General features: G+C 61.2%; 1 protein-coding gene across 1 annotated transcript; it reads right to left on the reverse strand.

Moving 5' to 3' along the window:
* Nucleotides 1–10,862: 10,862 nt before the first annotated feature.
* Nucleotides 10,863–15,207, reverse strand: TLX2 (T cell leukemia homeobox 2). The gene is made up of 3 exons (XM_054030582.1): nucleotides 14,808–15,207; nucleotides 11,986–12,223; nucleotides 10,863–11,159 (listed from the first exon to the last, which is right to left on the reverse strand). The coding sequence occupies exons 1-3, from the start codon at nucleotides 15,205–15,207 to the stop codon at nucleotides 10,943–10,945; spliced, it is 855 nt and encodes a 284-aa protein (XP_053886557.1). The 3' UTR covers nucleotides 10,863–10,942.
* Between the last annotated feature and the right edge of the window lie 12,391 nt (nucleotides 15,208–27,598).

Raw genomic sequence — 27,598 nt, forward strand, 5'->3', positions numbered from 1 at the left:
TTACCTATAACCACGGCAGGAGGGTTCGGAGCAAGGGTGGAGCACTGCCTGCTGCCAGAAGTAACCAGCTGCCCGTGTCCACCCTGAGCCATCTCCTCCTCCACCAGTGGTGTATCAGCAGTCCTGTGTACTGGGACAGCTACCTCAGCTGTCTCCACATGGACACTGTCGAGGAATTGCTCATGGATACGGATGCTCCTCAACCTAGCCACCTCCTCCTGTAGCTCTCCCACCTGCTGCCTGAGAGATTCCACCAGCAGGCACCTCTCACATTGGATGGTCCCCTCAGTCTGGATATCAGTAAGTGGAAATTGCAAGTTACAGTCTTTGCAAAACCACACCAGGATCTGGGTAGAGGCATCCATGCTCAGGCACTCTGTCTGGCTACAGGCACGGGTGGAGGAGACAGTAGCAGTGCTGGCACAGGTGTTGCGGGTCTTCCTAACCATCGTAAGCCTCCCTCTGTCAAACTCCCGTCTGCAGCCCCCTGTCAGCTGAAAGGGTTGTTTAAGCGAAAAGTTATGAATGTAGTTGCTTTATAGGTATTAAGGGGAATCAAGAGAGAACAGATGGAACTGGCAAGGGACCCTCGCCCCCTTCCTGCTCCCTTCCAAACTCCCTTGCGAAACTCCCTGTTAGCAGCCCCTGGTCACTTGTGCGCTGCTTTATAAAGCCCTGGCCTGTATGAATGCCCCGCCCACTGATGAAGGCTCAGCCACTTACCAGAGACTTCTAGCTTTCAAACCTTCCAACTGCCAGCCACAGCACACGGTCCTTCAAACAACCAAAACAAACAGACTGACAAACACAAGCTCAGCTCACAGCAAGTAACCCTCAAACACAAACAAACACACACTACAGACAGTCACTTACCCCAAAAGGGTGCTGTATTGCTCCTCCTTCACCTGGAGAACTCCCTTGCGAAACTCCCTGTTAGCAGCCCCTGTTCGCAAAGCTCAGGGCCCTGCACCCCCGGCTTCCTGCGATTCACCATGACTCTCAGCCAGTGACGAACTGGGCCTGTTCTTACCGTGGTCTGTGAATGCTGACAGGGGTGTGTGGCTAGGACAGTCTGCATTGGGGGGATGGGAGACTGACCGGAGAATACCTGAGCGTGTAACATGAGAACCCAGGAAGGGGTTGGAGGCCAGGTGACACCTTGGCCCGGGAAACTGAACAAAGGCGGTGGGAGGGGTCGCTGAAGGCAGAGTGCTGGAAGCGGGCTGGAGAGATGGCTGGGAGGCAGAGATGGCTCTGACCCCCCAAAAGGGGGGTGGGCTGGGATGCCCTGGGACCCCAAGCTGGACCTAACTGAGGGGGGCCCTGTTGTCTGTGCCTGCAAGACCTGTCTTGGATTGTATTCCTGTCATCCAAATAAACCTTCTGCTTTACTGGCTGGCTGAGAGTCATGGTGAATCGCAGGAAGCCGGGGGTGCAGGGCCCTGAGTCCCCCAATACTCTGTGACACCCTGTCCCTGAGGGAAGCCGCCCGGCGGATGCAGCGTGGGCCCCGGGGCCTGACATGGCTGGGAGGGGGCAGACTGCTGCCGAGGACATCCCGAGACCCTGCCTACTTGTGCCTAGGGGAGGGGTTGGGGGAAGCCCAGCGAATACCGAGGGCACCCTGACCCCGGCGGCCAGCAGGGGATCGTCCCGGCAGAGCTCCCCATCCCTGGAGCGGATGCGACTGGAATGTGACAGGGAGCTGAGACGGGAAGAGCTCGAGTTAAGGCAGCAAGAACTGAGGCAGGAGCGGGAAGAGAAGGAGAAACGACGTCAGCATGAGCTGGAACTGGCCAGGCTGAGGAGCAGTGGGGCCCCGGCTGTGGTGAGCGAGGGGGGACCCAAGACTGCAAAGAGCTTTGATAAGTGCTTCCTGGCCCAACGTAAGGAGGGGGAGGACATGGATACCTTCCTGACGGCCTTTGAGAATACCTGCGAGCTGCTCCAGGTTGACCCTGCAGACAGGCTCCAGTTTCTCACCCCCTCACTGGATTCCACAGCCGTGGAGGTGTACAGCCGACTGAAAGGGGCGGAGACAGGGGACTACGAACTGTTCAAAAAGGCCCTGCTCCGCGACTTTGGGCTGACCCCTGAGATGTACCGGAAAAGGTTCCGGAGTCAGCGTAAAACCCGTGAGGTCACATACCTACAACTGGCCAACCGGACGCAGGGGTATGCCCGCAAGTGGACAGCTGGGGCCCAAGCTAAAGAGGACCTGCTTGACCTATTCGTACTGGAGCACCTGTATGAGCAGTGCCCATTCGACCTGAGGCGATGGTTGATGGACCAGAAGCCAGAGAACCCGCACACGCAGGCCAGCTGGCCAATGATTTTGTGGACAGTTGGGCAGGGGATAATAGGGAGGAGTCCCAAAGGAACAGGCCCGCCATGATGCAGGAAGAGAGTGACCCTGGGACCTCCCAAAGGGGAAACATGGAGAGCCCCGTCCCAAGGGGAACGCCCAGTGTCAGGACCAACCGACCAGCTCGAGGGGACCCACGGGACATGGGCTGCTATTACTGTGGCCAGAGAGGCCACATACGGACCCAGTGCCCCAAGCTCAGGGACAGACTGAGCAGACCGAACCCACAGAGGGTTAACTTGGTAGAGATCCAGCCAGACGAGGGGCAGTGTTCCCAGGCAAGGAGGGCTGACAGCTTCCCAACGGCTCAGGAGGGCCCCAGGCCAGCTCCTCTGGGGGGCCGGATGCTCCAGACTCAAGGTTCTCTGTTTACAGGGTGGGCGCGGGGCTGTCCCTGCGGAGCAAGTGCCTTGTTCCCCTGGAGGTGGATGGGAGGAAGGTCAATGGATACTGGGATACGGGCGCAGAGGTGACGCTGGCCCGGCCCAAGATGGTAGCTACAGTTTGGGTGATGCCCAACACCTATCTAACGCTGACGGGAGTGAGCGGGACCCCATTCAAGGTGCCGTGGCGAGGGTACACCTGAAGTGGGGGGCCATCCCTGTCCCAGCTGCTGAGTTCCAGGCCAAATTGCAGAAAGATCCCTCCTTGTGGAAGATAAGGGACCTGGACGACCTCAGTGCGGTACAGACCATGGGGAGAGGTGGCCGGAAAAGGTTCCTGTGGGAGAAGGGGTTCCTGTACCAAGAATGGGCTCCCCCAGGGAAAATGGAGTCGGGGGGGTCAGGAGGCAGCTGGTGGTACCCCAGGAGTATCGCCGCCAGCTGCTGTACCGGGCCCATGACATTCCCCTCTCAGGGCACCAGGCATACCCAGCAGAGGCTGCTACGAAACTTTTACTGGCTTAGGGTCTTTATTATTGTCTGACAGTACTGCCGATCCTGTGACCCCTGTCAGAGTGTGGGGAAGGCTCAGGACAAGAGGAAAACGGCTTTAGGATCCTTGGCCATCATAGAGGAGCCTTTCCAGAGGGTGGCCAAGGTTAAAAGGGCGGCTCTAAACCAAGAGAGCCCAAAGCACAGACCTCCAGACTGGAACGCTGGGAGAAGACCCCAGCCCAGTTGGAACCCCAGGGGTATTGGGGTGGGAAAAGGGCACAGGCCGCATAAACCTTCCCACATGCGAACTGCGAGTGCCATCAAGCACCCCGACCTAAGGGGGGGCGTGAAACTGAAGGGGCCTGGTGTAATTCCCACCAAGGAACTGGAGGGATGCGGGGGCATCCATGGGAACGGGGGTAGGTTCGAACTTCCCCAGGTCACTGGCTAAAGTGACCCTGCTCAGTTCGGTCTCGAAGGGGGGAGAGATGTGACGAACTGGGACTGTTCTTGCTGGGGTGTGGGAATGCTGACAGGGGAGTGTTGGCCTGGGAAGGCAGGGGAGTGTGACTAGGACAGTCTGCATTGGGGGGATGGGAGACTGACCGGAGAATACCTGAGCGTGTAACGTGAGAACCCAGGAAGGGGTTGGAGGCCAGGTGACACCTCTGCCCGGGAAACTGGACAAAGGCTGGGGGAGGAGACACTGGGGAAAGTGAGAGTTTCAGGAGCTGGCTGGTGTAATGGAGGGGAGCCCAGATGGGGCTCTGACCCCCCAATGGGGCTGTGGTGCCCCTGGGACTCCAAGATGGACCTAATTGGGGGGGTCCTGTTGTCTGTGCCTGCAAGACCTGTCTTGGACTGTGTCCCTGTTGTCCAAATAAACCTGCTTTACTGGCTGGCTGAGAGTCATGGTGAATCCCAGGAAGCCAGGGGTGCAGGGCCTTGTGTCCCCCCCACTCCGTGACCATAGGGAGGAGGGGTTTAGATTTATTAGGACCTGGGGAACCTTTGGGGAAATGAGGAGCCTACACAGGAAGGACGGGCTCCACCTCCACCAAAATGGAACCAGATTGCTGGCGTGTCACGGGAAAAAGGCCAGAGGGTTTTTAAACTGAAGACTGGGGGAAGTCAACGGGGCAGAGGAGCACACGGCTCAGACAGAGACACCCCTTAGGGGCAGGTTTATAGCCTAGTAAAGAGGAGAGGAGAGAAGTTGCTAAGTGCAGGTAGGAGCTGAAGAGAAATAGTCAAACACAACCGAGTCCCATTCAATGACATCACATGGAGGCAGACAACTAAATATTGACAAGTTTTATAAGTGCTTGTGTACAAAAGCTAGAAGTCTCAATACTCAGATGGGTGAACTCGGGTGCCCAGTATTAAATGAGGCTATTGATACAACAGGCATCAGAGAAACTTGGTGGAACAATGATACTCAAAGGGACACAGTAATACCAGGGTACAAACTATCCCGGAGTGACAGAGTAGGTTGTGCGGGTGGGGGAGGGGAGCTGTACGTGCGAGAAAGCAGAGAGTCAAATATAGCAAAAAATGTAAATGACTCAAACTGCACCACAGACTCTCTCTGGCTAGAAATTTCCCGCTGTATAATCAGAGTCTAGCAGTAGGAAGAGGCTACCCATCACCTGACCAGAATTGCTCAGGGAGATTAGAGTGGGTACAAAGGCAGAAAACCCGGTACTAAAGGCAGATTTCAGCTCTGCCCATAGTGACTGGGTACACTCACCTCAGGGCAGGAACCAGAGATACCATTTCTAGACACCATGAATGCCTGGTTCTTGGAGCAGCCAGTCCTGGCACCCAAAAGGGGAGAGGCAATTCCTGATTTAGTCCTAAGTAGCGCACGGGATCCGGTCCAAGCGGGGAATACAGCTGAACTGCTGAGTAATAATGACCATAATGTAATTAAATTTAACATCCTTGTAGGGGGAAACCCACCAAAGAAACCCACCACGGTGGCATTTCATTTCAAAGAGGGGAACTACACAAAATGAGGAGGCCAGTTAAACAGGAACTAAAAGGAACAGTCACAAGGGTGAAATGCCTGCAAGCTGCATGGAAACATTATAAAGACACCATAATAGAGGCTCAAGCTAATGGTATACCCCAAATTAAAAAAAAAAAAAAAAAAAGCGGTAAGTGGACCAAAAATTGCCACTATGGTTAAACAGCAGTGTAGAGAGGTGGTTAGAGGCAAATGGACGTCCTTTAAAAACTGGAAGTAAAAGTCTATGAGGAAAATAGAAACGAACAAACTGTGGCAAGTCGCGTGTAAAAGTATAATTAGGCAGGTCAAAAAGAACTGGAAGAGCAACTAGCAAAAGACAGAAAAACTATTAGCAAAAAACAAACCAAAACAAAACAAATTAAGTACATCAGAACCAGGAAGCCTGCCATACCATGTGCTAAAAGAGCACTCAGGAAAGACATGGCTAAGAGAAGCTAAATGAATTGTTTGCATTGATCTTCACTGCAGAGGATGGGAGGGAGGGTCCCACACCTGAGCCATTCTTGTTTAGTGACAAATCTGAGGAACTGTCCTAGAGACCCAGACTGAGGTGTCATTAGAGGAGGTTTTGGAACAAACTGATCAATTAAACAGTAATAAGTCACCAGGACCAGATGGTGTTCACGTAAGAGTTCTCAATTATTCTTAAAACTCAAAGATGAAATTGCAGAACTATTAACTGTGGTATGTAACCCACTGCTTAAATCAGCCTCTGTACCAGATAACTGGAGAATAGCTAATGTGACGCCAATTTTTGAAAAAGGTTCCAGGGGTGATCCAGGCAATTACAGGCTGGTGAGCCTAACTTCAGTACCAGGCAAACTGGTTGAAACTGTAGTAAAGAACAGAATTACCAGACACAGAGATGAACACAATTTGTTGGGGAAGAGTCAACATGGTTTTTGTAAAGGGAAATCATGTCTCACCAATCTACTAGAATTCTTTGAGGGGGTCAACATGTGGACAAGGGGGATCCAGTGGATATAGTGTACTTATACTTTCAGAAAGCCTTTGACAAGGTCCCTCACCAAAGGCTCTTAAGCAAAGGAAGCTGCCATGGGATAAGAGGGAAGGTTCTCTCATGGATCAGTAACTGGTTAAAAGACAGGAAACAAAGGGTAGGTATAACTGACCAGTTCTCAGAATGGAGAGAGGTAAATAGTGGTGTCCCCCAGGGGTCAGTACTGGGACCAGTCCTATGCAACATATTCATAAATGATCTGGAAAAAGGGGTAAACAGTGAGGTGGCAAAATTTGCAGATGATACAAAACTACTCAAGATAGTTATGTCCAAAGTAGATGATGAAGAGTAACAAAGGGCTCTCCCTAAACTGGCAAATGGCAGATGAAATTCAATGTTCATAAATGCAAAGTAATGCACACTGGAAAACACAATCCCAGCTGTACATACAAAATGATGGGATCTAAATTAGCTGTTACCACTCAAGAAAGATCTTGGAGTCATTGTGGGCAGTGCTCTGAAAACATCCACTCCATGTGCAGCAGCAGTCAAAAAAGCGAACAGATAACAAGACAGAAAATATTATATTGCCTCTATATAAATCCACGGTACACCCAGATCTTGAACACTGCAAAGAGTTCTGGTCGCCCCATCTCAAAAAGATATATTGGAATTGGAAAAGGTGCAGAGGAGGGCAACAAAAATGATGAGGGGTCTGGAACAGCTTCCGTACAAGGAGAGTGTAATAAGACTGGGATTTTTCAGCTCAGAAAAAAAGATGACTAAGGGGGGTATGATAGAGGTCTATAAAATCATGACGGGTGTGGAGAAAAAGTGTTATTTACTCCTTCTCATAACACCAGAACTAGGAGTCACCAAATTAAATTATAATAATAATTAATGGAGATATCCCATCTCCTAGAACTGGAAGGGACCCTGAAAGGTCATTGAGTCCAGCCCCCTGCCTTCACTAGCAGGACCAAGTACTTATTTTGCCCCAGATCCCCAAGTGGCCCCCTCAAGGATTGAATTCACAACCCTGGGTTTAGCAGGCCAATGCTCAAACCACTGAGCTCTCCCTCCCCCCTAATTAATAGGCAGAAGGTTTAAAACAAACTGAAGGAAGTATTTCTTCACACAACGCACAGTCGATCTGCAGAGCTTGTTGCCAGGGGATGCTGTGAAGGCCAAAAGTTTCACTGGGTTCAAAAAAGAGCCAGTGAAGTCCATGGAGGATCAGTCCATGAATGGCTGTTAGCCAAGCTGGTCAGGGATACATACAGCCCCATGCTCTGGGTGACCCAAAATCTCTGACTGCCAGAGGTGGGCACTGGACGACGGAGGATGGATAACTGGATAATTGCCCTGTTCTGTTAATTCCTTCTGTAGGATCTGGCATTGGCCACTGTCAGAGGACAGGACACTGGGCTAGAAGGACCATTGATGGCTGTTCTTACATTCGTATGTTCCATGACCCAACTTTTCAACAGTCCCTTGGGGGAACCCTGCAGTGGGGCAGCCCCCCAAGGGTCCCACTCTCCCTTCGGGGCAGGCCCTGCAGCCTCTCCACCTCCTAGACTGAGCCTCTGGGTGCCAGCAGCCCCCTTGCTGCCCCCCGAGAGCTCTGCCGGGCCAGGCAGCTGAGAGAGACCCTGGGCAGAGGCGTGTCCACGTCGGAGCGACTCGTGCCCCCAGCCAGGACTCGCAGCCGCATTTCTCAAACAGAGCCGGGTTCATGAGTCACCTGGCCCCAGCGTGGGCAGCCCCTGGGTCAGCGCAGAGACAGAGCGGGTAACGCAGCGTCTGGCCTAGGCAGTCTGGAGCAATTCACCAGCCCAGCTGCTGGGACTCCATTGCCCGGCTGGCTCTAACCCCCTCAGAGAACTAGCTTCCTCCAGCCCCAAAGCCCTCATTAACCACAGCTGGGCACATCTGGGCTTTGTTCTCCAGGCAGGAGCAGGCTGAGTTCACAACCCCCTGGCCGGAGCGACCAGCAGACAAGTCATTGGAGCTGGCTGGCATTGTCTCTGTGGCTCTGGGTTAATGACTCTGCTCATTCCACCCAGGCAGGGCGGTGACACCACCCGTGTCTCTCAGCCTGCCCAGAGAGCAAATGTAATCCTCCCCCACCCCTGCACTGGGGAGCCCTGCAAAGTGTAGGGGGAAACTGAGGCACACAAAGGCTTCATGGGCACACTGCTGCCCTGGCGTCTCTCAGCTGGCCTGGCTGGGCAGAGCTCCCAGCGTGAAATAGAAGGGCTGGAGCCCAGAGGCTTAGTCTAGGAGGTGGGGAGGCCATGTGGCCCCCCCCTGAAGGAAGAGTGGGATCCCTTAGGGGTCCGGCAGACAGGGGCCACTGGCAGTCCAGCCAGGCATGCCAGAGAGGGACCTTGACAACTCTGAGTGCAGCCTGCTGCCCCTCCTGGCCCTCAGGTGTCTGGCTGGCTGGGCCCAATGCCCTACACCCAGCAGTCCCAGACAGCAGCCGGCCCATAGCCAGCACCAATTACACTGGGGGCAGAGGCAGTGCTTCTGGGTGTGGGGAGAGGTGGGATGGGATAAGGGGCCTTTCCATCTAGGATGAGGCTGACCAGACCCAGGGGGGAGGGGGAGTAATAGGCATTTACATAAGACAAAGCCCTGAATATTGAGACTGTCCTCATAAAATCGGAACATCTGGTCACCCCAGCTAGGGCAGACTTTGTTCTCTGGGCCCAAGCCCTGCACTGGGGTTGGGAGGAAAAAGGCAAGCGGATACAGCCACAGTGATCCCAACTTTGCAATGTTTAAAACCAGACACTTTAGCAGGAGTGCCGGAACCTCCCTCGCACTGCCTCTTCCCCTGAGGCCCTGCCCCTTCCCCAAGGCCCCACACATACCTCACCCCTGCCCCGCCCCCATTTGCTCCTCTTGCCCCTTCTCCTGCCCTTCACAGCTCTCCTCCCCCCTCCCGCCTGGCTGTGGAGGGACTGGCCCGTGGAGCCGGGGCTGGGAGCTGCAGCCGCCGAGGCAGGTAGGAGGCAGCGCTGGCCGAGTAGGGGCTGATGCAGGTGATGACCCAGTGCCCCCGTGCTCGCAGTAACCGGACTTTGGGTGTCTGGCAGTAGATCTGACCAGACACTGTCAGGTCCCTTTTTCGACTGGACTTTCCAGTTGAAGATCAGGCACCTGCCCCCACCTCCCCACGCCCAGGGCAAGGGCTGATTGGCCCTGACGGATGCGGAGGGAGATCAGCATTGGGAGGCCCAGGACAGAGAGTGTCTCTGCAGCTCTGACCTACCCCACCTCCCACAAGCAAACCATGTGTATTTCAGTTCAACCAAACGTGAAGTCCGTCTAGGAGCAGAGAGGGCAGGCCGTCCTGCGGGCGGGGGCTCCGTCCTGGGGAGCAGCGACTCGGACAAAGCTTTGGTGGGGGTGAAATCCGGCTGGCATGAGCTCTCTGTGCGACGCTGCAGCCAGAAGGCAAATGCGATCCTGAGAGGTGTGTAAATGGGAATCTCGGGGAGCAGCAGGGAGGTGATTTTCCCTCAATATCTGGCACTGGTGCGACCGCTGCTGGGATCCTGGCCCAGTCCCGGTGCCCACCATTCCCGAAGGACGTGGCTAGACTGGAGCGGGGTCGGAGAAGAGCCAGGGGATGTTAGAAACCTGCCTGGTAGTGACGTCTCCAGGAGCTCAGTGCAGCTGAAAGGGAAGGTCCAGGCGTGACTCAATCGCAGCCTGAACTTTCTCACGTTGGGAACCAAGTTCTCTTTGCTCTGGTCAGTTGGATCCAAGGGCTGGAGGTGGAAGCCAGACTAATTTAGCCGGGAAAGAAGATGGAATTTAAGAGAGGGAAATAACCACGAGACCCATTTCCCAGGGGTTGTGGTGGATTCTCCGTCCCTGACAAAGCTGAAATCTGGTTTGGGTGGTTCTGTGAAAGCTCTGCTCTGGCTCACAGGGGAAGTCAGAGCCCCTGTGGTTCTGCTCCAAACCCCCAATTCCCTCTCATGCCTCTGGCACCAGACACTGCCCGCAGACAGGACCCCGGGCTGGACATGGCTCTGGTCAGAGCAGAGCCCCACGGCTCCATGCTCACTCCCCAGGGCGCCGTTCACCCTCAAGCGCCCACTTCTCTCCGGGGGGGGGGGGCTTCCCCTCCATCCCTGGGCCTCATCAGCACAGCCAGGGAGAGCCTCCAGTCCTAACAGAAAAGTGGGGGCTGGACCTCGCTGATCCTGGGGCAGCCTGCACAGGCAGTGGGGCAGGTCTGGGCAGGGCCTGGAGGTGTCAGGGTGGCTGTACCCCCTGCGGTGGGGGGGAGGGCCCCAGCCAGTCACAGGGGGCAGCTCCCATGGGGAGGGCCCTGGCGGATGGGATCTAGGTCTCCATTAGCACAGACTTTAACCCTTTATTGGCAGTACAGGTCACTAGTAAGTCAGCTGGAGGCAGAGCCTTTGAGTCAGTCCGCGGGGGCTGGCCTGCCAGGGTGGGTGTGTCAGTGTCTGGGGCTCCTTGCTCCCCCGTGGGGGCTGAGGCAGGGCAGGCCCACAGCTGGGAGCACACCGGCATCATGGTCCCTGGGGGCAGCAGCCCATGCCCCAGGGATCTGCATCTGCAGCAGGCATGGAGGGTCCGGCCCCAGCCCCTACCACCCCGCAGCCTCCGTGGGGACGTGCAGACGGGTCTCTCCCCCCGCTCCAGGGGGCAGCACGGGGGCCTCACACCACAGATGCCACCCCTGAGACGGACGTGACCTTCTTGTCCTCGGCCCAGGGCTGCAGGTTCTGCAGGGCGCAGAGGGAGGAGTTGTGCATGCAGAGCGGGTCCTGCGGCAGCGGCTGGCTCAGGCTCTTCTGGAAGGCCTCCTGCTGCAGGTGCAACATCAGCCGGTTGGCCTGCTGGCGCTCGGCCTCGCGCTCCTCCGCCGTCTGCCTCCTGCCGCGGGGGACGTGGGCAGAGCCGCGTTAGTGCCTGAAGTGGCTGCCTGCGCCTCGACCCCCACCCCTGCCCTGCCCCTGGCCAGTCCCTCTCTCCCACCACCCTGCCCCTCAACTACACACCCCTGCCCCTGCCAGCTCCTCAAGCCCCCCACCCCAGCACTGTGCGTGTGTCTAATGCTGCTCTGCCCTGCCAAAACAGGAGTCCCGGCTACTCTCAGCAGGGGGCGCTGTGGGAAGTGGGGCAGGAGCCCTGGCTTTAGGGGGAAGCTCCTGGATCATAGACTATCAGGGTTGGAAGGGACCTCAGGAGGTATCTAGTCCCACCCCCTGCTCAAAGCAGGACCAACCCCCAGATAGATTTTTACCCCAGTTCCCAAAATGGCCCCTTCAAGGATTGAACTCACAACCCCGGGTTTAGCAGAACCAATGCTCAAACCACTGAGCTATCCCTTGCCCGCCCCCGGTCTCCCCCAGCAGGGGGCGCTGTGGGGCGCAGGGCAGGATCCCTGGCTGGGGACAGCTCCCAGGAACCCAGCCCCGGTCTCCCCCAGCAGGGGGCGCTGTGGGGCGCAGGTCAGGAGCCCTGGCTGGGGGGCAGCTCCCAGGAACCCAGCCCCGGTCTCCCCCAGCAGGGGGCGCTGTGGGGCGCAGGGCAGGAGCCCTGGCTGGGGGGCAGCTCCCAGGAACTCTGCCCGTCTCCCCCAGCAGGGGGCGCTCCCTTTGCCCCTAGCTGCGAGGGAGGATGTGCTGCAGACGTTGGTACCCTGCACTCGGCCCGCTGGGTGCAGCGGGGCCCAGCCCTGAGCTGCAGGCTGCGTTACCTCCACTTGGTGCGGCGGTTCTGGAACCAGGTCTTCACCTGGGCGTCCGTCATCTTGAGGGCCTTGGCCAGGGTGGCCCGCTCGGCCGAGGCCAGGTACTTCTGCCGGTGGAAGCGCTTCTCCAGCTCGCAGATCTGCACCCGGCTGAAAGACGTGCGCGGCTTCTTCCTCTTGGGGGGGGTGCGGTTCTGGTAGGGGTGCCCGATGCGCCGCGTCACGGCGAACGGGGACAGCGCAGCTGCAGGCAGAGGGAGGCCGGAGGTCAGGGCAGAGGCCAGGTTGGATACTGGGGCCCCGGGGCGCGATGGGCGCTGGGGGGCTCCTGCTGGGTCACATCAGCTCCTCCGGCAGTGACTGGCCACCTGCCTCGGACTAGGAATGGCTGGGTCCGCTGCCTGCCGACCCCCTGCTCAAAGCCGGCCCGCCCGGGGGTCCTGCGGCCAGCACTGCGCGGGGGGCTGGAGGGCAGGCACCGGATACAGCGCCGAGCTGCGGCCTTACTGGGCCCCTGCTGGGATCTGGGCCGAAGCAGCCGGCGGAGCTGCCCGGGAGCCGGGCTCCGGACTCTGACCCCAGGCACTGAGTGTCCCCCCTGCGGCAGGGGCGACAGGGCCCCAGGGCTGGGGGATGGTGCGGAGCCACTGGGGAGCCTGGCACCCCCGCCGGCCGGCTCCACCCCCTCGTTACCGACGGCTCAGGGCCACTCCCACCGGCACGGTCCGGCTTCGGGAACCGTCCCGTGTCCCCCACCCGCCCCGGATTCATTGCACAGGACACGAGACTCCTCCAGGCAGCAGCGGAAACCGGCCATGCACCCGGAGCCTCCCAGCCGGGCAGGGCTGCCCCACGTGGCTGGGCACCGGTCGCTGCAGCTTGGCCATCCAGGCGCTGGCCGGGGGCTCGGAGGCGGGTCGCAGACGCAGCCGAGAGCGGCCCCATTGATCGCAGCTAAGCCGGGGAGGGGCCGGCTCCGTCCGACCCGCCAGCCACGGCCCAGCCCGCGTGGGCTCCTCGCCAAGTCACAGGTAGGGCAGAGCCCAGCCCTGAGCCGAGGGCACCCGGGAGCATGGCGGAGCCCAGCCCTGGCTCCCCCGGATACCTGGCCCGCCCAGGCCGCCTGCCCTCACCTAGGGATGCCAGCTGTGGTTGGCCACATTCCTGGGGATTCATCACATGGCATCAGCTTTAGCGCCTGGAAACTCCAGGACAATCCTGGAGCGTTGGCAACCCTACCTCGTCATCGCCCACTGCCCACTCCCAGCAATGGGGCAGGAGGGGGGCACAGACTCCCCCTCCCCCAGGGCTAAGATCAGGCTCAAAGCCCAAGACAAACAGCGCCGCTGCACTCCGCACCCTGCCCCGGGTCTAGACACCCGCCCGCAACAGCCAGGTCAAAAGGGCTTTCCGCCCGGTCAATCGGGAGCCAAACACCCCCCCAGCCGGACCCCCAGTTTCTGCCGGCCGGCCACGGAGGTGCCCAGGGCTTCAGGGACAGGGATGGACCCGCTGGAGCGATAAACACATCTGGGCAGGAACCCGCTGCTCTGGGTCCCGCTAAGGGCCAGAGGCTCCCGGGTGTGCTGGGAGCGGATGGACAGACCGACCTTCCCTGGCAAAGCAGCGTCAGAGCTGGGCACCGAACCCAGGCGTCCGGGCTGCTGCTCACAATACCTGCCTCGCAATCCCCAGCAGCTCGCCAGTCCCGTCAGCTGCGGGTGCGGGAGTCCTGGGGCGCACGGCGGGTGCCTCCGGACCCCCCGTCCCTTCCCGCCGCCTGGCTCCAGCTCCGAGGGGACACGGGGCTGGGATCAGGGCTCCGGGCTGCGCCCTGCTCCTGCACAGCGAGCCCGGCCTGGGGCCGCGGGACCCGACTGCCGGTCCCCGGGGAGTGGGCGGCGAAAGGACCGGGCGGGTCCGGAAACAGCGACGTGAGCCGGAGCCGGGTCCGAATCGCCCGCGCATCCGGGGACGTTTCTCCCCAGACCCGGGTCGGGGGGTTGCCCCTCCCCCAGCCCGTGCCCACGCCGGGCGCTGGGCGGAGAGCGGCAGCGGGGACACCGGGGCCTGGGAGCGGCCGCCGCGCCCTGGCACAGCCCCGGCCGGAGTCGGCGGGACCGGGGACCTACCTGCCCGAGCGCAGCCGGGGCCCCGGGCGCCGCACCGCTGTCACTCGGCGCGCACCGCGCTGGACCCGGCGGGGCATTCAGGGCGCTCGCCAGGCGCGTCCCCCCCGGGGCCCGGCTCCGGTTCCAACGGGAATCCTGCCTCCTTGGCCGAGATCTCCCCTGCAACGCCCGCCGCCGGGAGCCGTGTCACGGCCAGGGCCCCGCTGAGCTGGGGATGTCCGGATGCCCCAACCAAGGGCAGGGAGAACTTCCCCGGTGCGGGGTCCGCTCTCCTCGTTCTGGTTCTCTGGCGGCCCGGCAGCGGGGTCCGGGAACAGTCGCTGACTCTGCCCCGGAGCCGAGGCACCGAACTGGCCAGGCCTATGCTGGGCCGGACTCTTCCCGGGGCGAGCAGCCGGAGCCGCCGCCCTGCCCAGCCCCGCCCCGGGTTCATGCTGCGGGGCGCGGAGCCGCTGGCCGCTCCGTGCCCAGGGCCGGGCAGCTCCGTCCCGCACGAGCCCTGCGGACAGAGGGCGGCAGAGCCCGATCCGGCCGGGGATGTCAGCGAGGAGCGCACGGCACCTGCCGGGATCGGGCCCAGTTTCATGCCCGTCCGGGCCCCTTGGCTGAGCGCTCCCGAGAGAGGGGCGGGGATCGGGCGCTCCCCGCCGGGCCGGGGCTCTGCCAACCGGGCCAGGGAGCTGGCGGGGGGCTCACCTGAAAGCCGGTCTTTGGCGAGGCGCCTGCTGCTCTCCATCCAGGGGAAGGGGAGGCTGGGGAGGCCGGGGACCCCCGGCTGCGGGGGAGCGGCAGGTGCCCCTGGCGCGGGGGGCAGGGGTCTGTGCGCCGGCACCCGGATCACCCCTCCCGCGGGGCCCCCCGGGGCCACGGTCATGCTCCGGCTGAGGCTGTAGGAGCCCAGCGAGCAGGCGGGGTTGTACGCGCCGCTGCAGCCGCTCCCGTAGAGCCCGTAGTCCGGCTCCCCCGCCGGGCGGGCCGGCCCCAAGCAGCCGCCCTGGTCCGGGCCGCTCAGGATCTGGTCGATGCCGAAGCTGATGGGCTCGTGGTGCGGGTGGGTCTGGCCCGGGCCCTCCTGCTCCAGCCCCGAGGGCTCCATGGGGAGGGACGCGCTCCGCACCCCGGCTCCCCGCGCGCTCTCCCGCCCCCGCCGGGGCGCCCCCGCTGCAGGCCCCCCGCTGGAGCCGGCCCCATGCGCAGGGCCCCCGGCCCCCTGGGCGCACGGCACTGGGGCGCTGGGCTTCGCGCGCGGCCGCACGTACCCGGAGAGCGCCTGGGCCCCCGGGGCAGCGCGCGCTCTTCTGCCCGGTTCCAGCGGCAGGGGCCAAAAGCCCGGGCGCCTGCCCGCTGATTGGCGGCCTCCGGCAGTGATTGACAGGCCTCACCCAAAGAGGGCGTGGCCACGGGAGTCGAGGGGAACCGCCCCTTTTATTTCTGTGCAAAACGAATTCGGGGCGCGCCCCCACCCCAGGGCTCCCCGAGCGGGTCCGGAGCCCACCCGCGGCCTCCAGGGCACGGGCCAAATCGCCGCAGGAGCCGCCCTGGCCAGAGGGGCGGGCCCGGGTCCGGTGCTGCTCCAAGGGCGCCCCCGGGGCAGGGCCTGGCCCGAGCTGGGTTCTGCGCTGCGCGGTGCCGGGTCCCCCCAGGGCCTTTGGGCAGCGCCCAGGGTCCCGCGCTTCTAAAGCGGGCCGGGTAACCCGCTCAGACCCGCGAGCCGGCAGCGCCCCAGGCTGCCGGGGGAGCGGGTCAGGGCGGCCTGAGCTCCCCGAGCTGCCGCGGCCCCGGAGGGAACCGGCCCGGGACAGAGAGACGTCGTAAGGCGCTAGCAGGGGACTGGGCCGGGCCGGGGCCGGGACACTGAACGCAGCCCCCGGGGCGAACCAGCCCAGCCCCAGCGCGCTCCCAACCCAGCGCTCAATCCCAGCGAAGGCGGCGGGGCTTTGGCCAGCGGAACTACCCGCCCGGCTCGACGGGACCCGCGGCGGCCGCGTTCCCATCGCCCCTCACCCCGGCCGCCCCTTCCAGCTGCGCTCGGGCAGCCGCACCTGCGTCCCCCGGCGGGGTCCCTGCCCCAGCAGGACAATCCGTGTGTGGCTCGCTGGGCGGGGGCAGGGACCACGGGCCGCCCCTCGCCAGAGCCACTGACCGGCGGGGCCGGAGCCGCGGGGAGCCAGCGCCCCTCTCCCCCCCCCCCCCGCTCGGGGTTCAGCGGCTGCCGCAGGGCCAGGCACGTTCGACCTGGGGAGGGAGCAGGGCCAAGGGGGTTCCAGGAGTCCGGCACAGCCTGGCCCGTCCCGGGCGTCGCGGCGGGGGTAGCCACGGGCTCGCGAGGGGTGGGGCGAGGGGAGCCGGGACCCGGGCCCAGGGAGGAAGAAAGGTCAGAGGACCCGGCCCGTGTCTGCGGGGTCGGGGTGGGGGGATCCCCGAGGCCCGGAACGGCTCCCCCAAGTGCAGCGCGGGGCCTTGGGGGGGGGGGCAGAGCTGCGAACACCTGCAGCGCCAGCACCGCCCGCCCCACGGTGCCCGGGGTCTCCCCTTGCCGGGATCCTGGGGCCCACAGTTCGCCGCGGAGCACTGCCCCCCCCGCCTGCAATCCCGCCCCCGCAGGGCGCCGCAGGACACTGCCCCCCCCCCCGCCTGCAATCCCTCCCCCGCAGGACACTGCCCCCCCCCCGCCTGCAATCCCTCCCCCGCAGGACACTGCCCCCCCTCGCCTGCAATCCCCCCCGCAGGGCGCCGCAGGGCACTGCCCCCCCTCCGCCTGCAATCCCCCCCGCAGGACGCCGCAGGGCACTGCCCCCCCTCCGCACTGACCCCCCCCCGTAATCGCTGCTGGCGCACGGGGCCGAGTAACGCGATAACCAAGTTAATCCGCCCGGGAGCGCCGCGCCGCGCCCTGGGGGCTCCCACTGACCCGCTCACAGCAGCGCGGGGCGCCCCGGGATCGCTCCCCTCGCCGGTGGCTGCGGATCGGGCCCCGGACTGCGTCCGTCCCGGCTTCCAGCAAAGGACCGTTCCCCTCCCCGGGGGCCGTTCCGCCCCTGCCGGCGGCTCCTGCGGCGTGGGGGGCCTCCAGCCCCCTTCTTCGCCCCCCCGCCCAGCGCGGTTAGTCACCGGGAACCGCCCCGGCCGGCCTGGGGGCCGCGGTTCGGTTTGTGGCCGCCCAGAGCGGGGCCAGACAGGGACTCGGGTCCGGCCTCTCCCCGCCTGGCTGTCTGGAGTGGCTGGGCGGGCGCTGAGCCCCGGGGCAGGGCTGGGGCCAGGCCGGGCCGGGCTCCTCGCTCCGGAGCACAGACGGCAGCTGCCCCAGGACCCACAGGCGCAGCCCGTCTCGGGGAAATGACATTACCGGGGCAGCCAGGCTGTAAATGTCCGGCCCGGCTCCGGCCTCTGGTCCCAGCGCCGGGATTGCCCCACGCGGTGCCCTCCCACCTGCCAGCTCCCCAGGCCCAGTCCCGGGGCTGCAGCGCTGTGAGCCGCCGCCCCCTGCCTCCTCCCTGCTGTGCCAGCCAGCCCCCCCCCGTTAATTACCGGAGCAGGGCGGGGACGGGAGAAGGGGTCGGCCCCAACCCCCAGCGGCATAAGGGGGACAGTCCCCAGGCTCAGATCCCCCCGGGCAGTGCAATGTTCTCTGCTGCCCCCGGGCCAGGTCTCATGGGGAAGGGTGAGACCCCCAGGCTTGGCTTTGGCTCCGGCTCCCAGCCAGGCTGGGAATTTGGGGCAGGGATCCAGAGTGGTTGACCCTCTTGTTGGCCCCCCTGGTCCCCGCGGGGTGTGGCTGGGGTGCGGAAGTTTTACACTTGGGAAGAGTCTGACCCGTTCTTGACCAGTTCCCACCACAGCCCCCCTGTGAAATGAGCGGGGGGCAGAGGAAGCATTCATCCCCCAGTGCACAGACCACCCAGGGACTCGCTGCCAGGGGTATTGGGGAGGTCAGAAGGGTAACTGGGTTCAGAACAGAACTAGATCCGTTCCTGGAGGATAGGTCCAGCAATGGCTGTTAGCCAGGATGGTTGGAGATGCAGCCCCCTGCTCTGGGTGTCTCTAAACCTCTGGCTGCCAGAAGCCAGGAGGGGAAGGCAGGTGGATCCCTCCCACTGCCCTGTCCGCACACTCCCCCGGAAGCTCTGCCCACTGCCAGAGACAGGGCTGGATGGACCATTGTTCTGCCCTGCGTGTCCGTTCTCATGAATGTGCGTGTGTGTGAGCAGGGCCAGGGCTCAGCGTGGGATTACCCTCTGGGACTGGCCCATGTGCAATGGTTCCCAGTCCCAGTCTCCCCCAGAGCGGGAGGTCGAGACGGACCCCCGGCGGGCAGCAGAGTGTGTTCCTGGCCCCGGGGTCACACAGACAGGGACCAGCAACATCAGAGCCGAGAGCTGCCCGCCTCCAAGGGACCCCACGACACCCCCCGGCTCTGCCAATGGGATTCACAGCCAGGCCACTGCTGCCGGAGCCTGAATGAACACATGGAGCGACCCAGAGCAACCCCCCAAGAACGGCCATAGTGCTCAGACCAATGGTCCATCTAGCCCAGTCTCCTGTCTCTGATAGTGGCCAGTGCCAGGTGCTGCAGGGGAGCGAACAGAGCAGGGCAGTTACTGGGTGATCCAATCCTTGTCCTCCCGGCCCAGTGTCTGGTGGTCAGAGACTTAGGGACTCCCAGACCATGACATTGCGTCTCTGACCATCTGGGCTAATAGCCATTGATGGACCCATCCTCCAGGAACTTCTCTAATTCTTTTTTAACCCAGTTATATTTTTGGCCTTCACAACATCCCCTGGCAAGGAGTTCCACAGGTTGACTGCGTTATGTGAAGAAATACTTCCTTTTTTGTGTTTTAAACTGTTGCGGATTGTGGGGGAGTTAGGGCCCTGCACCCCTCTTCCCGAGATTCACTGCGACTCTCAACCAGCCAGTAAAGCAGAAGGTTTATTTAAGGACAGGAACACAGTCTCAAGCAGAGCGTGTAGGTACGACCAGACCCCCTCAATTAGGTCCCTCTGGGAGGTTCAGGGAGCTTAGACCCCAGCTTGGGGTTCCCTGCGTTGCACCACCCAGCCCCAACCTAAACTAAACTCCAAGCCCCTCCCGCTGCTCCTCTCCTTTGTCCAGTCTCCCGGGCAGAAGGTGTTAATTCTCCCCACCCCCGTTCCTGGCTCAGGTTACAGCTCAGGTAGCTTCCTTCAAGGGAAGTCCCACATCCCCACTGCAACCCCCCTGCAACATTCCCAGGCCAAATCTGCCCTGCTCCCTGCTCCGTCACATCTCTCCCCCATTCGAGACTGAACTGAGCGGGGTCACTCTGACCAGTGACCTGGGGAAGTTCAGGGCTCCCTCTCCGGGACAATGCGTCCGCTATCAGGTTGTCACGTCCCTTCACATGGACCACGTCCATGTCATAATCCTGCAGGAGCAGGCTCCATCTCAGGAGCTTGGCGTTGGCTCCTTTCATCTGGTGCAGCCAGGTCAGGGGAGAGTGGTCGGTGTGCACGGTGAAGTGACGCCCAAAGAGATATGGCTCTAGTTTCTTGAGGGCCCACACCATGGCCAGGCATTCCTTCTCGATGGCCGCGTAGTTCTGCTCCCGGGGTAGCAACTTCTTGCTCAGGTACACGATGGGGTGTCTCTCCCCCTTTTCATCCTCCTGCATTAACACCGCCCCCAGTCCTGTGTCTGAGGCGTCGGTGAACACCATAAAGGGCTTGTCAAAGTCTGGGTTTGCCAGAACTGGGCCACTGACCAGAGCCTCCTTCAGCGCCCGGAGAGCCTCCTGGCACTCCTCGGTCCAGACCACTTTGTCTGGCTTCCCCTTCTTGCACAGCTCAGTGATGGGGGCGGCTATGGCGCTAAAGTGGGGCACGAACCTCCGATAGTACCCTGCCATCCCAATAAAGGCTTGGACTTGCTTTTTGGTTTGAGGAGTGGGCCAGTCTCTGATCACCTCCACTTTGGCTGGTTCCGGCTTTAGGCAGCCGCTTCCCACCCGGTGGCCTAGGTAGGATACCTCAGCCATCCCCACCTTGCACTTCTCCGGTTTTACGGTCAGCCCAGCCTTCTGGAGTCGGTCCAGCACTTGTCTAACCTGGGATATGTGGTCCTCCCAGGTCTGGCTAAAGACACAGATGTCATCGATATACGCCACGGCAAAACTCTCCATCCCCCTCAGTAGCTGATCCACCAGCCGCTGGAAGGTGGCCGGCGCTCCCTTGAGGCCGAAGGGCAGGGTCAGGAACTCATAGAGCCCCAGAGGGGTGACAAAGGCCGATTTCAGCCTGGCATCTGCATCCAGCGGCACTTGCCAATAGCCCTTTGTAAGATCCATGGTGGTAAGGTACCGAGCACCTCCCAGCTTGTCTAGGAGCTCGTCCGGCCTGGGCATGGGGTAGGCATCGGCTACAGTGATGGCATTGAGCTTCCGATAGTCCACACAGAACCGGATCGACCCGTCCTTTTTGGGGACCAGCACCACCGGCGAGGCCCAAGGGCTGGAAGACGGCTGGATCACCCCTAAAGCCAGCATGTCATTGACCTCTCTTTCCAGGTCCTGAGCAGTTTTCCCTGTGGCTCGGAAGGGGGAGCATTTTATAGGCGGGTGCGATCCTAAAGGGTCATCTCCCTGCCCCTCCCACTGTCCACACACGGCCAACACCATATTCCCCCTGTCATAATATGGCTTCATCATATTCACATGGTACACCCGGTGGTGGTGTGCCCGGTTCGACAGCTCCACCACATAGTTTACCTCGTTTAGTTGCTTGACAACCTTGAAGGGCCCTTCCCAGGCGGCCTGGAGTTTGTTTTTCCTTACAGGGATGAGGACCATCACCTGATCCCCAGTGGCGAAGGCGCGGGCCCGTGCTGTGCGGTCATACCAGACCTTCTGCTTCCTCTGGGCTCTGGCCAGATTCTCCCTGGCCAGGCCCATGAGCTCGGCAAGTCGTTCCCGGAAGGTCAGGACATACTCCACCACCGACTCTCCGTCAGGAGTGGCCTTCCCCTCCCATTCGTCTCTCATCAGGTCCAGGGGCCCCCTTACCCGCCTTCCATATAGCAGTTCGAAAGGCGAAAACCCGGTAGACTCCTGGGGTACCTCCCTGTACGCAAACAGCAGGTGAGGTAAGTACTTGTCCCAGTCCTGCGGGTGCTGATTCATAAATGTTTTCAGCATCATTTTTAGCGTCCCATTGAACCTCTCCACCAGCCCGTTGGATTGGGGGTGATATGCTGAGGCCCAGTTGTGCCGGACCCCACATCTCTCCCACAAGCACCGGAGTAGGGCCGACATGAAGTTGGACCCTTGGTCCGTCAAGACTTCCTTGGGGAACCCCACTCGGCTGAAAATGGTCAGCAGCGCATCCGCCACAGTGTCTGCTTCAATGGACGATAAGGGCACTGCCTCGGGGTAGCGGGTGGCGAAATCTACCACCACCAGGATGTATTTCTTCCCAGACCGGGTCGTCTTGCTGAGAGGTCCCACTATGTCCATGGCCACCTTCTGGAAAGGCTCCTCTATGATGGGCAAAGGTCTCAATGCTGCCTTCCCCTTGTCCCGGGCCTTCCCCACCCTCTGGCAGGGGTCACAGGATCGGCAGTACTGCCGGACGTTGGTGAAGACCCCGGGCCAGTAGAAGTTCTGTAGCAGCCTCTGCCTGGTGCGCCGGATCCCCTGGTGCCCTGCGAGAGGGATGTCATGGGCCAGGTACAGTAGCTTGTGGCGAAACTTCTGGGGAACCACCAGCTGCCTCCTGATCCCCCACGACTCCACTTCCCCCGGGGGAGCCCACTCTCGGTACAGGAACCCCTTCTCCCACAGGAACCTCTCCTTGCATCCTCTCCTCATGGTCTGTACCACACTGAGGTCAGCCAGGCCCCTTAGCTTCCGCAGGGAGGGGTCCTTCTGCAACTCGGCCTGGAACTCGGCGGCTGGGGAAGGGATGGGGACCTGCTCCCTCTCGTTGGCTGGGTCGGAAGCCCCAGCCACCCCGCGGCCTGTCCTTGGGTGTTCCCTCCCCACCCGGGAAGGGTTCGGTGCCTCCGGTGGGACATCCTTCCCAAGGTCAGGGCGTAGTGCCCCTCGCCGGCTCTGGCTACGGGTCACGACTAAGGCGGTCTGGGGGCTGCTTGGCCAGTCCTCTAGGTCCCCCCCCATCAACACCTCAGTGGGCAAATGGTGGTGCACTCCCACGTCCTTGGGGCCCTCCTTGGCCCCCCATTTCAGGTGTACCCTCGCTACGGGAACCTTGAATGGGGTCCCGCCCACCCCGGTCAGGGTCAGGAAGGTGTTGGGCACCACCCGATCTGGGGCCACCACCTCGGGCCGGGCCAGTGTCACCTCTGCGCCCGTGTCCCAGTATCCATAAACTTTCTTCCCATCCACCTCCAGGGGAACAAGGCACTCGCTCCGCAGGGACAGCCCCGCGCCAACCCTGTAAACGGAGAACTTTGAATCCGGAGCATCTGGCCCCCCAGAGAAGCTGGCCGGGGGCCCTTCTCTGTCTTGAGCAGTTGATAAGCTGCCAGCCCCTCTTGCGTGGGAAGCCTGCCCCTCGTCCGTCTGAGCCTCTACCAAGTTAACCCGGTGCGGGTTCGGTCTGCTCAGTCTGTCTTTGAGCTTGGGGCACTGGGCCCGAACGTGGCCTCTTCGGCCGCAGTAATAGCAGCTCATGTCCCGTGGGTCCCCTCGAGCCGGTCGGTTGTCCCTGATGCTGGGCATTCCCCGTGGGAGGGGATTCCCCATATTCCCCCTTTGGGAGGTCCCAGGGTGACTCTCTCTCTGCATCGCGGCGGGCCTGTTCCTTTGGGGCTCCTCCCTGCCACCCCCTGACCGGCTCTTTACAAACTCATCAGCCAGCTGCCCGGCGTGTTGCGGGTTCTCTGGCTTTCTGTCCACCAACCACAGCCTCAGGTCGGATGGGCACCGCTCATACAGTTGCTCCAGTACCAGCAGTTTAATCAGGTCCTCCTTCGTCTGGGCCCCACCAGCCCACTTGCTGGCGTATCTTTCCATGCGGACGGCTAGTTGCAGATATGAGATCTCAGGGGTTTTATCTTGACTCCGGAACCTTTCCCGGTACATCTCAGGAGTCAGCCCAAACTCACGTAGCAGGGCCTTTTTGAATAGTTCGTAGTCCCCTTTCTCTGCCTCTCCCAGTTGGCGGTACAATGCCACGGCTTTGGGGTCCAGTAAGGGGGTAAGGACCCGGAGTCTGTCCGCGGGATCAACCCGGTGCAGCTCGCAGGCCGTCTCAAAGGCCTCCAGGAAGTCATCCATGTCCTCCCCCTCCTTGTATGGGGCCATGATGCACTTATCAAAGCTCCGTGCAGTCCTGGGTCCCCCCTCACTCACCGCAGCCGGTGGTTCGCTGCCCTTCAATCTCGCCAGTTCCAGGTCATGCTGATGCTGTCTCTCATTCTCCTGTCTCTGTCTCTCTTTCTCCTCCCGTTCATGCTGTCTCTGTTGTTCACGATCCTCCAGCTCTCTCAGTTTTAGCTCTTTCTCCCATTCCAGCCAATTCCGCTCCACGGATGCCGAACGTCGCCGGGAGGATCCTCTGCTGGCCGGCGAGCTTCGCCGGGAGGGTCCCCTGCTGGCCGGGGGGGCCACGGCGCCTTCGGTATTTGCTGGGCTCCTCCCCACCCTTCCCCTAGGCATAGGAAGGAGGGGTCTCGGGAAGCCCTCAGCAGCCGGCTGACCACTCCCAGCTGGGACAGACACTGGTGCCTGCGCTGCATTTGCCAGGCTGCTTCCCTGAGACACAGGGATCAGTTCATTCGCGCGATCTTCCGCCTCTAGCTGGGCAATGAGCTGTTCTTTGGTGAGCCTCCCAATGCGCAGCCGCCTCTGCTTGTACAGCTCCACCAGGTCGCTCTTAAGCCGCTTGGCATACATCTTCCTGCTGGCCACTCACCGGCCTGTGTGCTCACAGCTCCCCACAGTTCCCAGGGGGCCCCCTAGTGTGCCAGCCCTTCTCGAGGTCACCACCTCTCTGCCAGGGTCGAGCTGCAGACTCCTCCGCTCCTGGGACCACTCGCTGCGATCCCCCCGGGGGACCCTGTTACTGCAAAAGTCCTTCTCGCTGGTCACACACTCCCAGGGGTAATAACCGTCTCTCTCCCACTCTTCAGCAGGCCTGGTCCCCGTCAATCCCCCTTCGTTTTACTGCTCCCCAGTCACTTACTGCAGGAAGCGCCGTCCACGGGGTGCAGTAGATCCCACCGCTGCCACCAGTTGTTGCGGATTGTGGGGGAGTTAGGGCCCTGCACCCCTCTTCCCGAGATTCACTGCGACTCTCAACCAGCCAGTAAAGCAGAAGGTTTATTTAAGGACAGGAACACCGTCTCAAGCAGAGCGTGTAGGTACGACCAGACCCCCTCAATTAGGTCCCTCTGGGAGGTTCAGGGAGCTTAGACCCCAGCTTGGGGTTCCCTGCGTTGCACCACCCAGCCCCAACCGAAACTAAACTCCAAGCCCCTCCCGCTGCTCCTCTCCTTTGTCCAGTCTCCCGGGCAGAAGGTGTTAATTCTCCCCACCCCCGTTCCTGGCTCAGGTTACAGCTCAGGTAGCTTCCTTCAAGGGAAGTCCCACATCCCCACTGCAACCCCCCTGCAACATTCCCAGGCCAAATCTGCCCTGCTCCCTGCTCCGTCACATAAACCTGCTGCCTATTAATTTCATTGGGTGACCCCTAGTTCTTGTGTTATGAGAAGGAGTAAAGAACACTTCCTTATTCAAAAAAAGAACAGGAGTACTTGTGGCACCTTAGAGACTAACAAATTTATTAGAGCATAAGCTTTCGTGGACTACAGCCCACTTCTTCGGATGCATACCATGGGCTGTAGTCCACGAAAGCTTATGCTCTAATAAATTTGTTAGTCTCTAAGGTGCCACAAGTACTCCTGTTCTTTTTGCGGATACAGACTAACACGGCTGCTACTCTGATACCTTCCTTATTCACTTTCTCCACACCCGTCATGATTGTATAGACCTCAATCATATCCCCCCTTAGTCGTCTCTTTTCCAAGCTGAACAGCCCCCGTCTCTTTAACCTCTCCTCATTCGGAAGCTGTTCGAGACCCCTCAGCATTTTTGTTGCCCTTTTCTGCACCTTTTCCAAGTCCAATATATCTTTTTTGAGACCCAAACTGCACGTCCAAGGTGTGGACTGTCGCGGAGTATCGGGGGACTCTGGGCCCTGCATCCCCGGCTTCCTGCGATTCACCATGACTCTCAGCCAGCCAGTAAAGCAGAAGGTTTATTTGGATGACAGGAATACAGTCCAAGACAGGTCTTGCAGGCACAGACAACAGGGCCCCCCTCAGTTAGGTCCATCTGGGGGTCCCAGGCATCCCAGCCCATCCCCCTTTGGGGGGTCAGAGCCATCTCTGCCTCCCATCCATCTCTCCAGCCCGCTTCCAGCACTCTCCCTTCAGCGACCCCTCCCACAGCCTTTGTTCAGTTTCCCCGGCCAAGGAGTCACCTGGCCTCCAACCCCTTCCTGGGCTCCCATGCTACACGCCCAGGTATTCGCCCTCGGGCAGACTCAGACTCCCATCCCCCAATGCAGACTATCCAGCCACACTCCCCTGTCAGCATTCACACACCTCAGTAAGAACAGGCCCAGTTCGTCACATGGACGTAACAATATTTACTGCCCTTTTATCTGTCCCTTTCCTAATGGTTCCTACCATTCCGGTAGCGGCTGCACCTAGCCCCCCAGACAGTCACCCCCGCCCCCAATGCACACATGGGTTGGCCCTGCACGGTGGTCTGTAGTGATGCTGGTTGGGATGGTGCTGGGTGTTGCGGATTGTGGGGGAGTTAGGGCCCTGCACCCCTCTTCCCGAGATTCACTGCGACTCTCAACCAGCCAGTAAAGCAGAAGGTTTATTTAAGGACAGGAACACCGTCTCAAGCAGAGCGTGTAGGTACGACCAGACCCCCTCAATTAGGTCCCTCTGGGAGGTTCAGGGAGCTTAGACCCCAGCTTGGGGTTCCCTGCGTTGCACCACCCAGCCCAAACCGAAACTAAACTCCAAACTCCTCCCGTTGCTCCTCTCCTTTGTCCAGTCTCCCGGGCAGAAGGTGTTAATTCTCCCCACCCCCGTTCCTGGCTCAGGTTACAGCTCAGGTAGCTTCCTTCAAGGGAAGTCCCACATCCCCACTGCAACCCCCCTGCAACATTCCCAGGTCAAATCTGCCCTGCTCCCTGCTCCGTCACACTGGGTTACCCGGGACTGGGAGAGGGTTGGATCCCAAGTGGCAGAGCCTGAAGTGAGCTGTACCCACCCCCTCCCCGTTAAGACATAGAGGCAAAGACAATCTTTGGAAAGTCCGGGAGCTCCTACCCAGTTGGCAGGGCTCCGGGCTGAGAGTCATGGTGAATCGCAGGAAGCCGGGGGTGCAGGGCCTTGAGTCCCCCAATACTCCGTGACAGTCACCCCCCCCACACACACACCCCCGAGGAGCTCAGGAGAGCTGGAGGGATTCTGCCCAGCCGCTGATCTCACTGCAGGCAGAGCCCAGGGCGGGGGAGTGGCAGCTGCGAAGGGGGAGGTGAGGGAAAGGTCTGATCCCCTGGAATGGAAACTGTTCTGCAGACTTAGCGTCAGGAACGGCCGCACCCAGCGTGGTCCCAGCTCCTGCCTTCTCCCACCGGCTCTCCCTGGCTGGGAGCCTGATGGCAGCGCTGCCCCAGGGTGCGTGGGATCCGGGGCTTGGGTTGTCACTGGCATTCCTACACCACCATGAGTGCGCTTGGTGCTGCCGGGACAAGCGCCCTCAGGCGCTGCCAGCTCTGTGCCGCCAACCTGCCCAGTGTTCAGGGTTCCCTTTAAAGCCCCATCGGCTGGAGTCCCGGAATCCACAGAGCTTCAGGCCACAGGGTGCCAGCAGATACTCTGAGCTCCTGTATGCCACAGGCCCAGCTACCACCGGGCTGAGGCCAGTAACTTGTTCAACTGAAGCATCGTCCAGAAAGGCAGCCAGGCTGGAGAATCCATCGCATCCCTTGGGAGCTGTGTGTAGCCGGCCTCCCTGAAAAACGTCTCGTGTGAATCACGGAGCCCTCAGCTTCCATTGCACAAGAGCAGCAGGGTTGTGCTGGGGAGAAGCTGGACACGTGACCCAATGGCTCCAGCGTGGACACAACCTGGGAACCTGGCACAGGACGAACACGGGAGCCCGGCACGGGGCGGACCCGGGAGCCCGGCACGGGGCGGACATGGGAGCCCGGCACGGGACGAACACGGGAGCCCAGCACAGGGGGAACACGGGAGCCCGGCACGGGGCGGACACGGGAGCCCGGCACGGGGCGGACACGGGAGTCCGGCACAGGGTGGACATGGGAGCCCGGTGTGGGGGGAACATGGGAACCCGGCACAGGACGAACACGGGAGCCCAGCACAGGGGGAACACGGGAGCCCGGCACGGGGCGGACCCGGGAGCCCGGCACGGGACGAACACGGGAGCCCAGCACAGGGGGAACAC

This window comes from Malaclemys terrapin, chromosome 5 (genome assembly GCF_027887155.1).
Source record: "Malaclemys terrapin pileata isolate rMalTer1 chromosome 5, rMalTer1.hap1, whole genome shotgun sequence".
Taxonomy (NCBI): domain Eukaryota; kingdom Metazoa; phylum Chordata; order Testudines; family Emydidae; genus Malaclemys; species Malaclemys terrapin.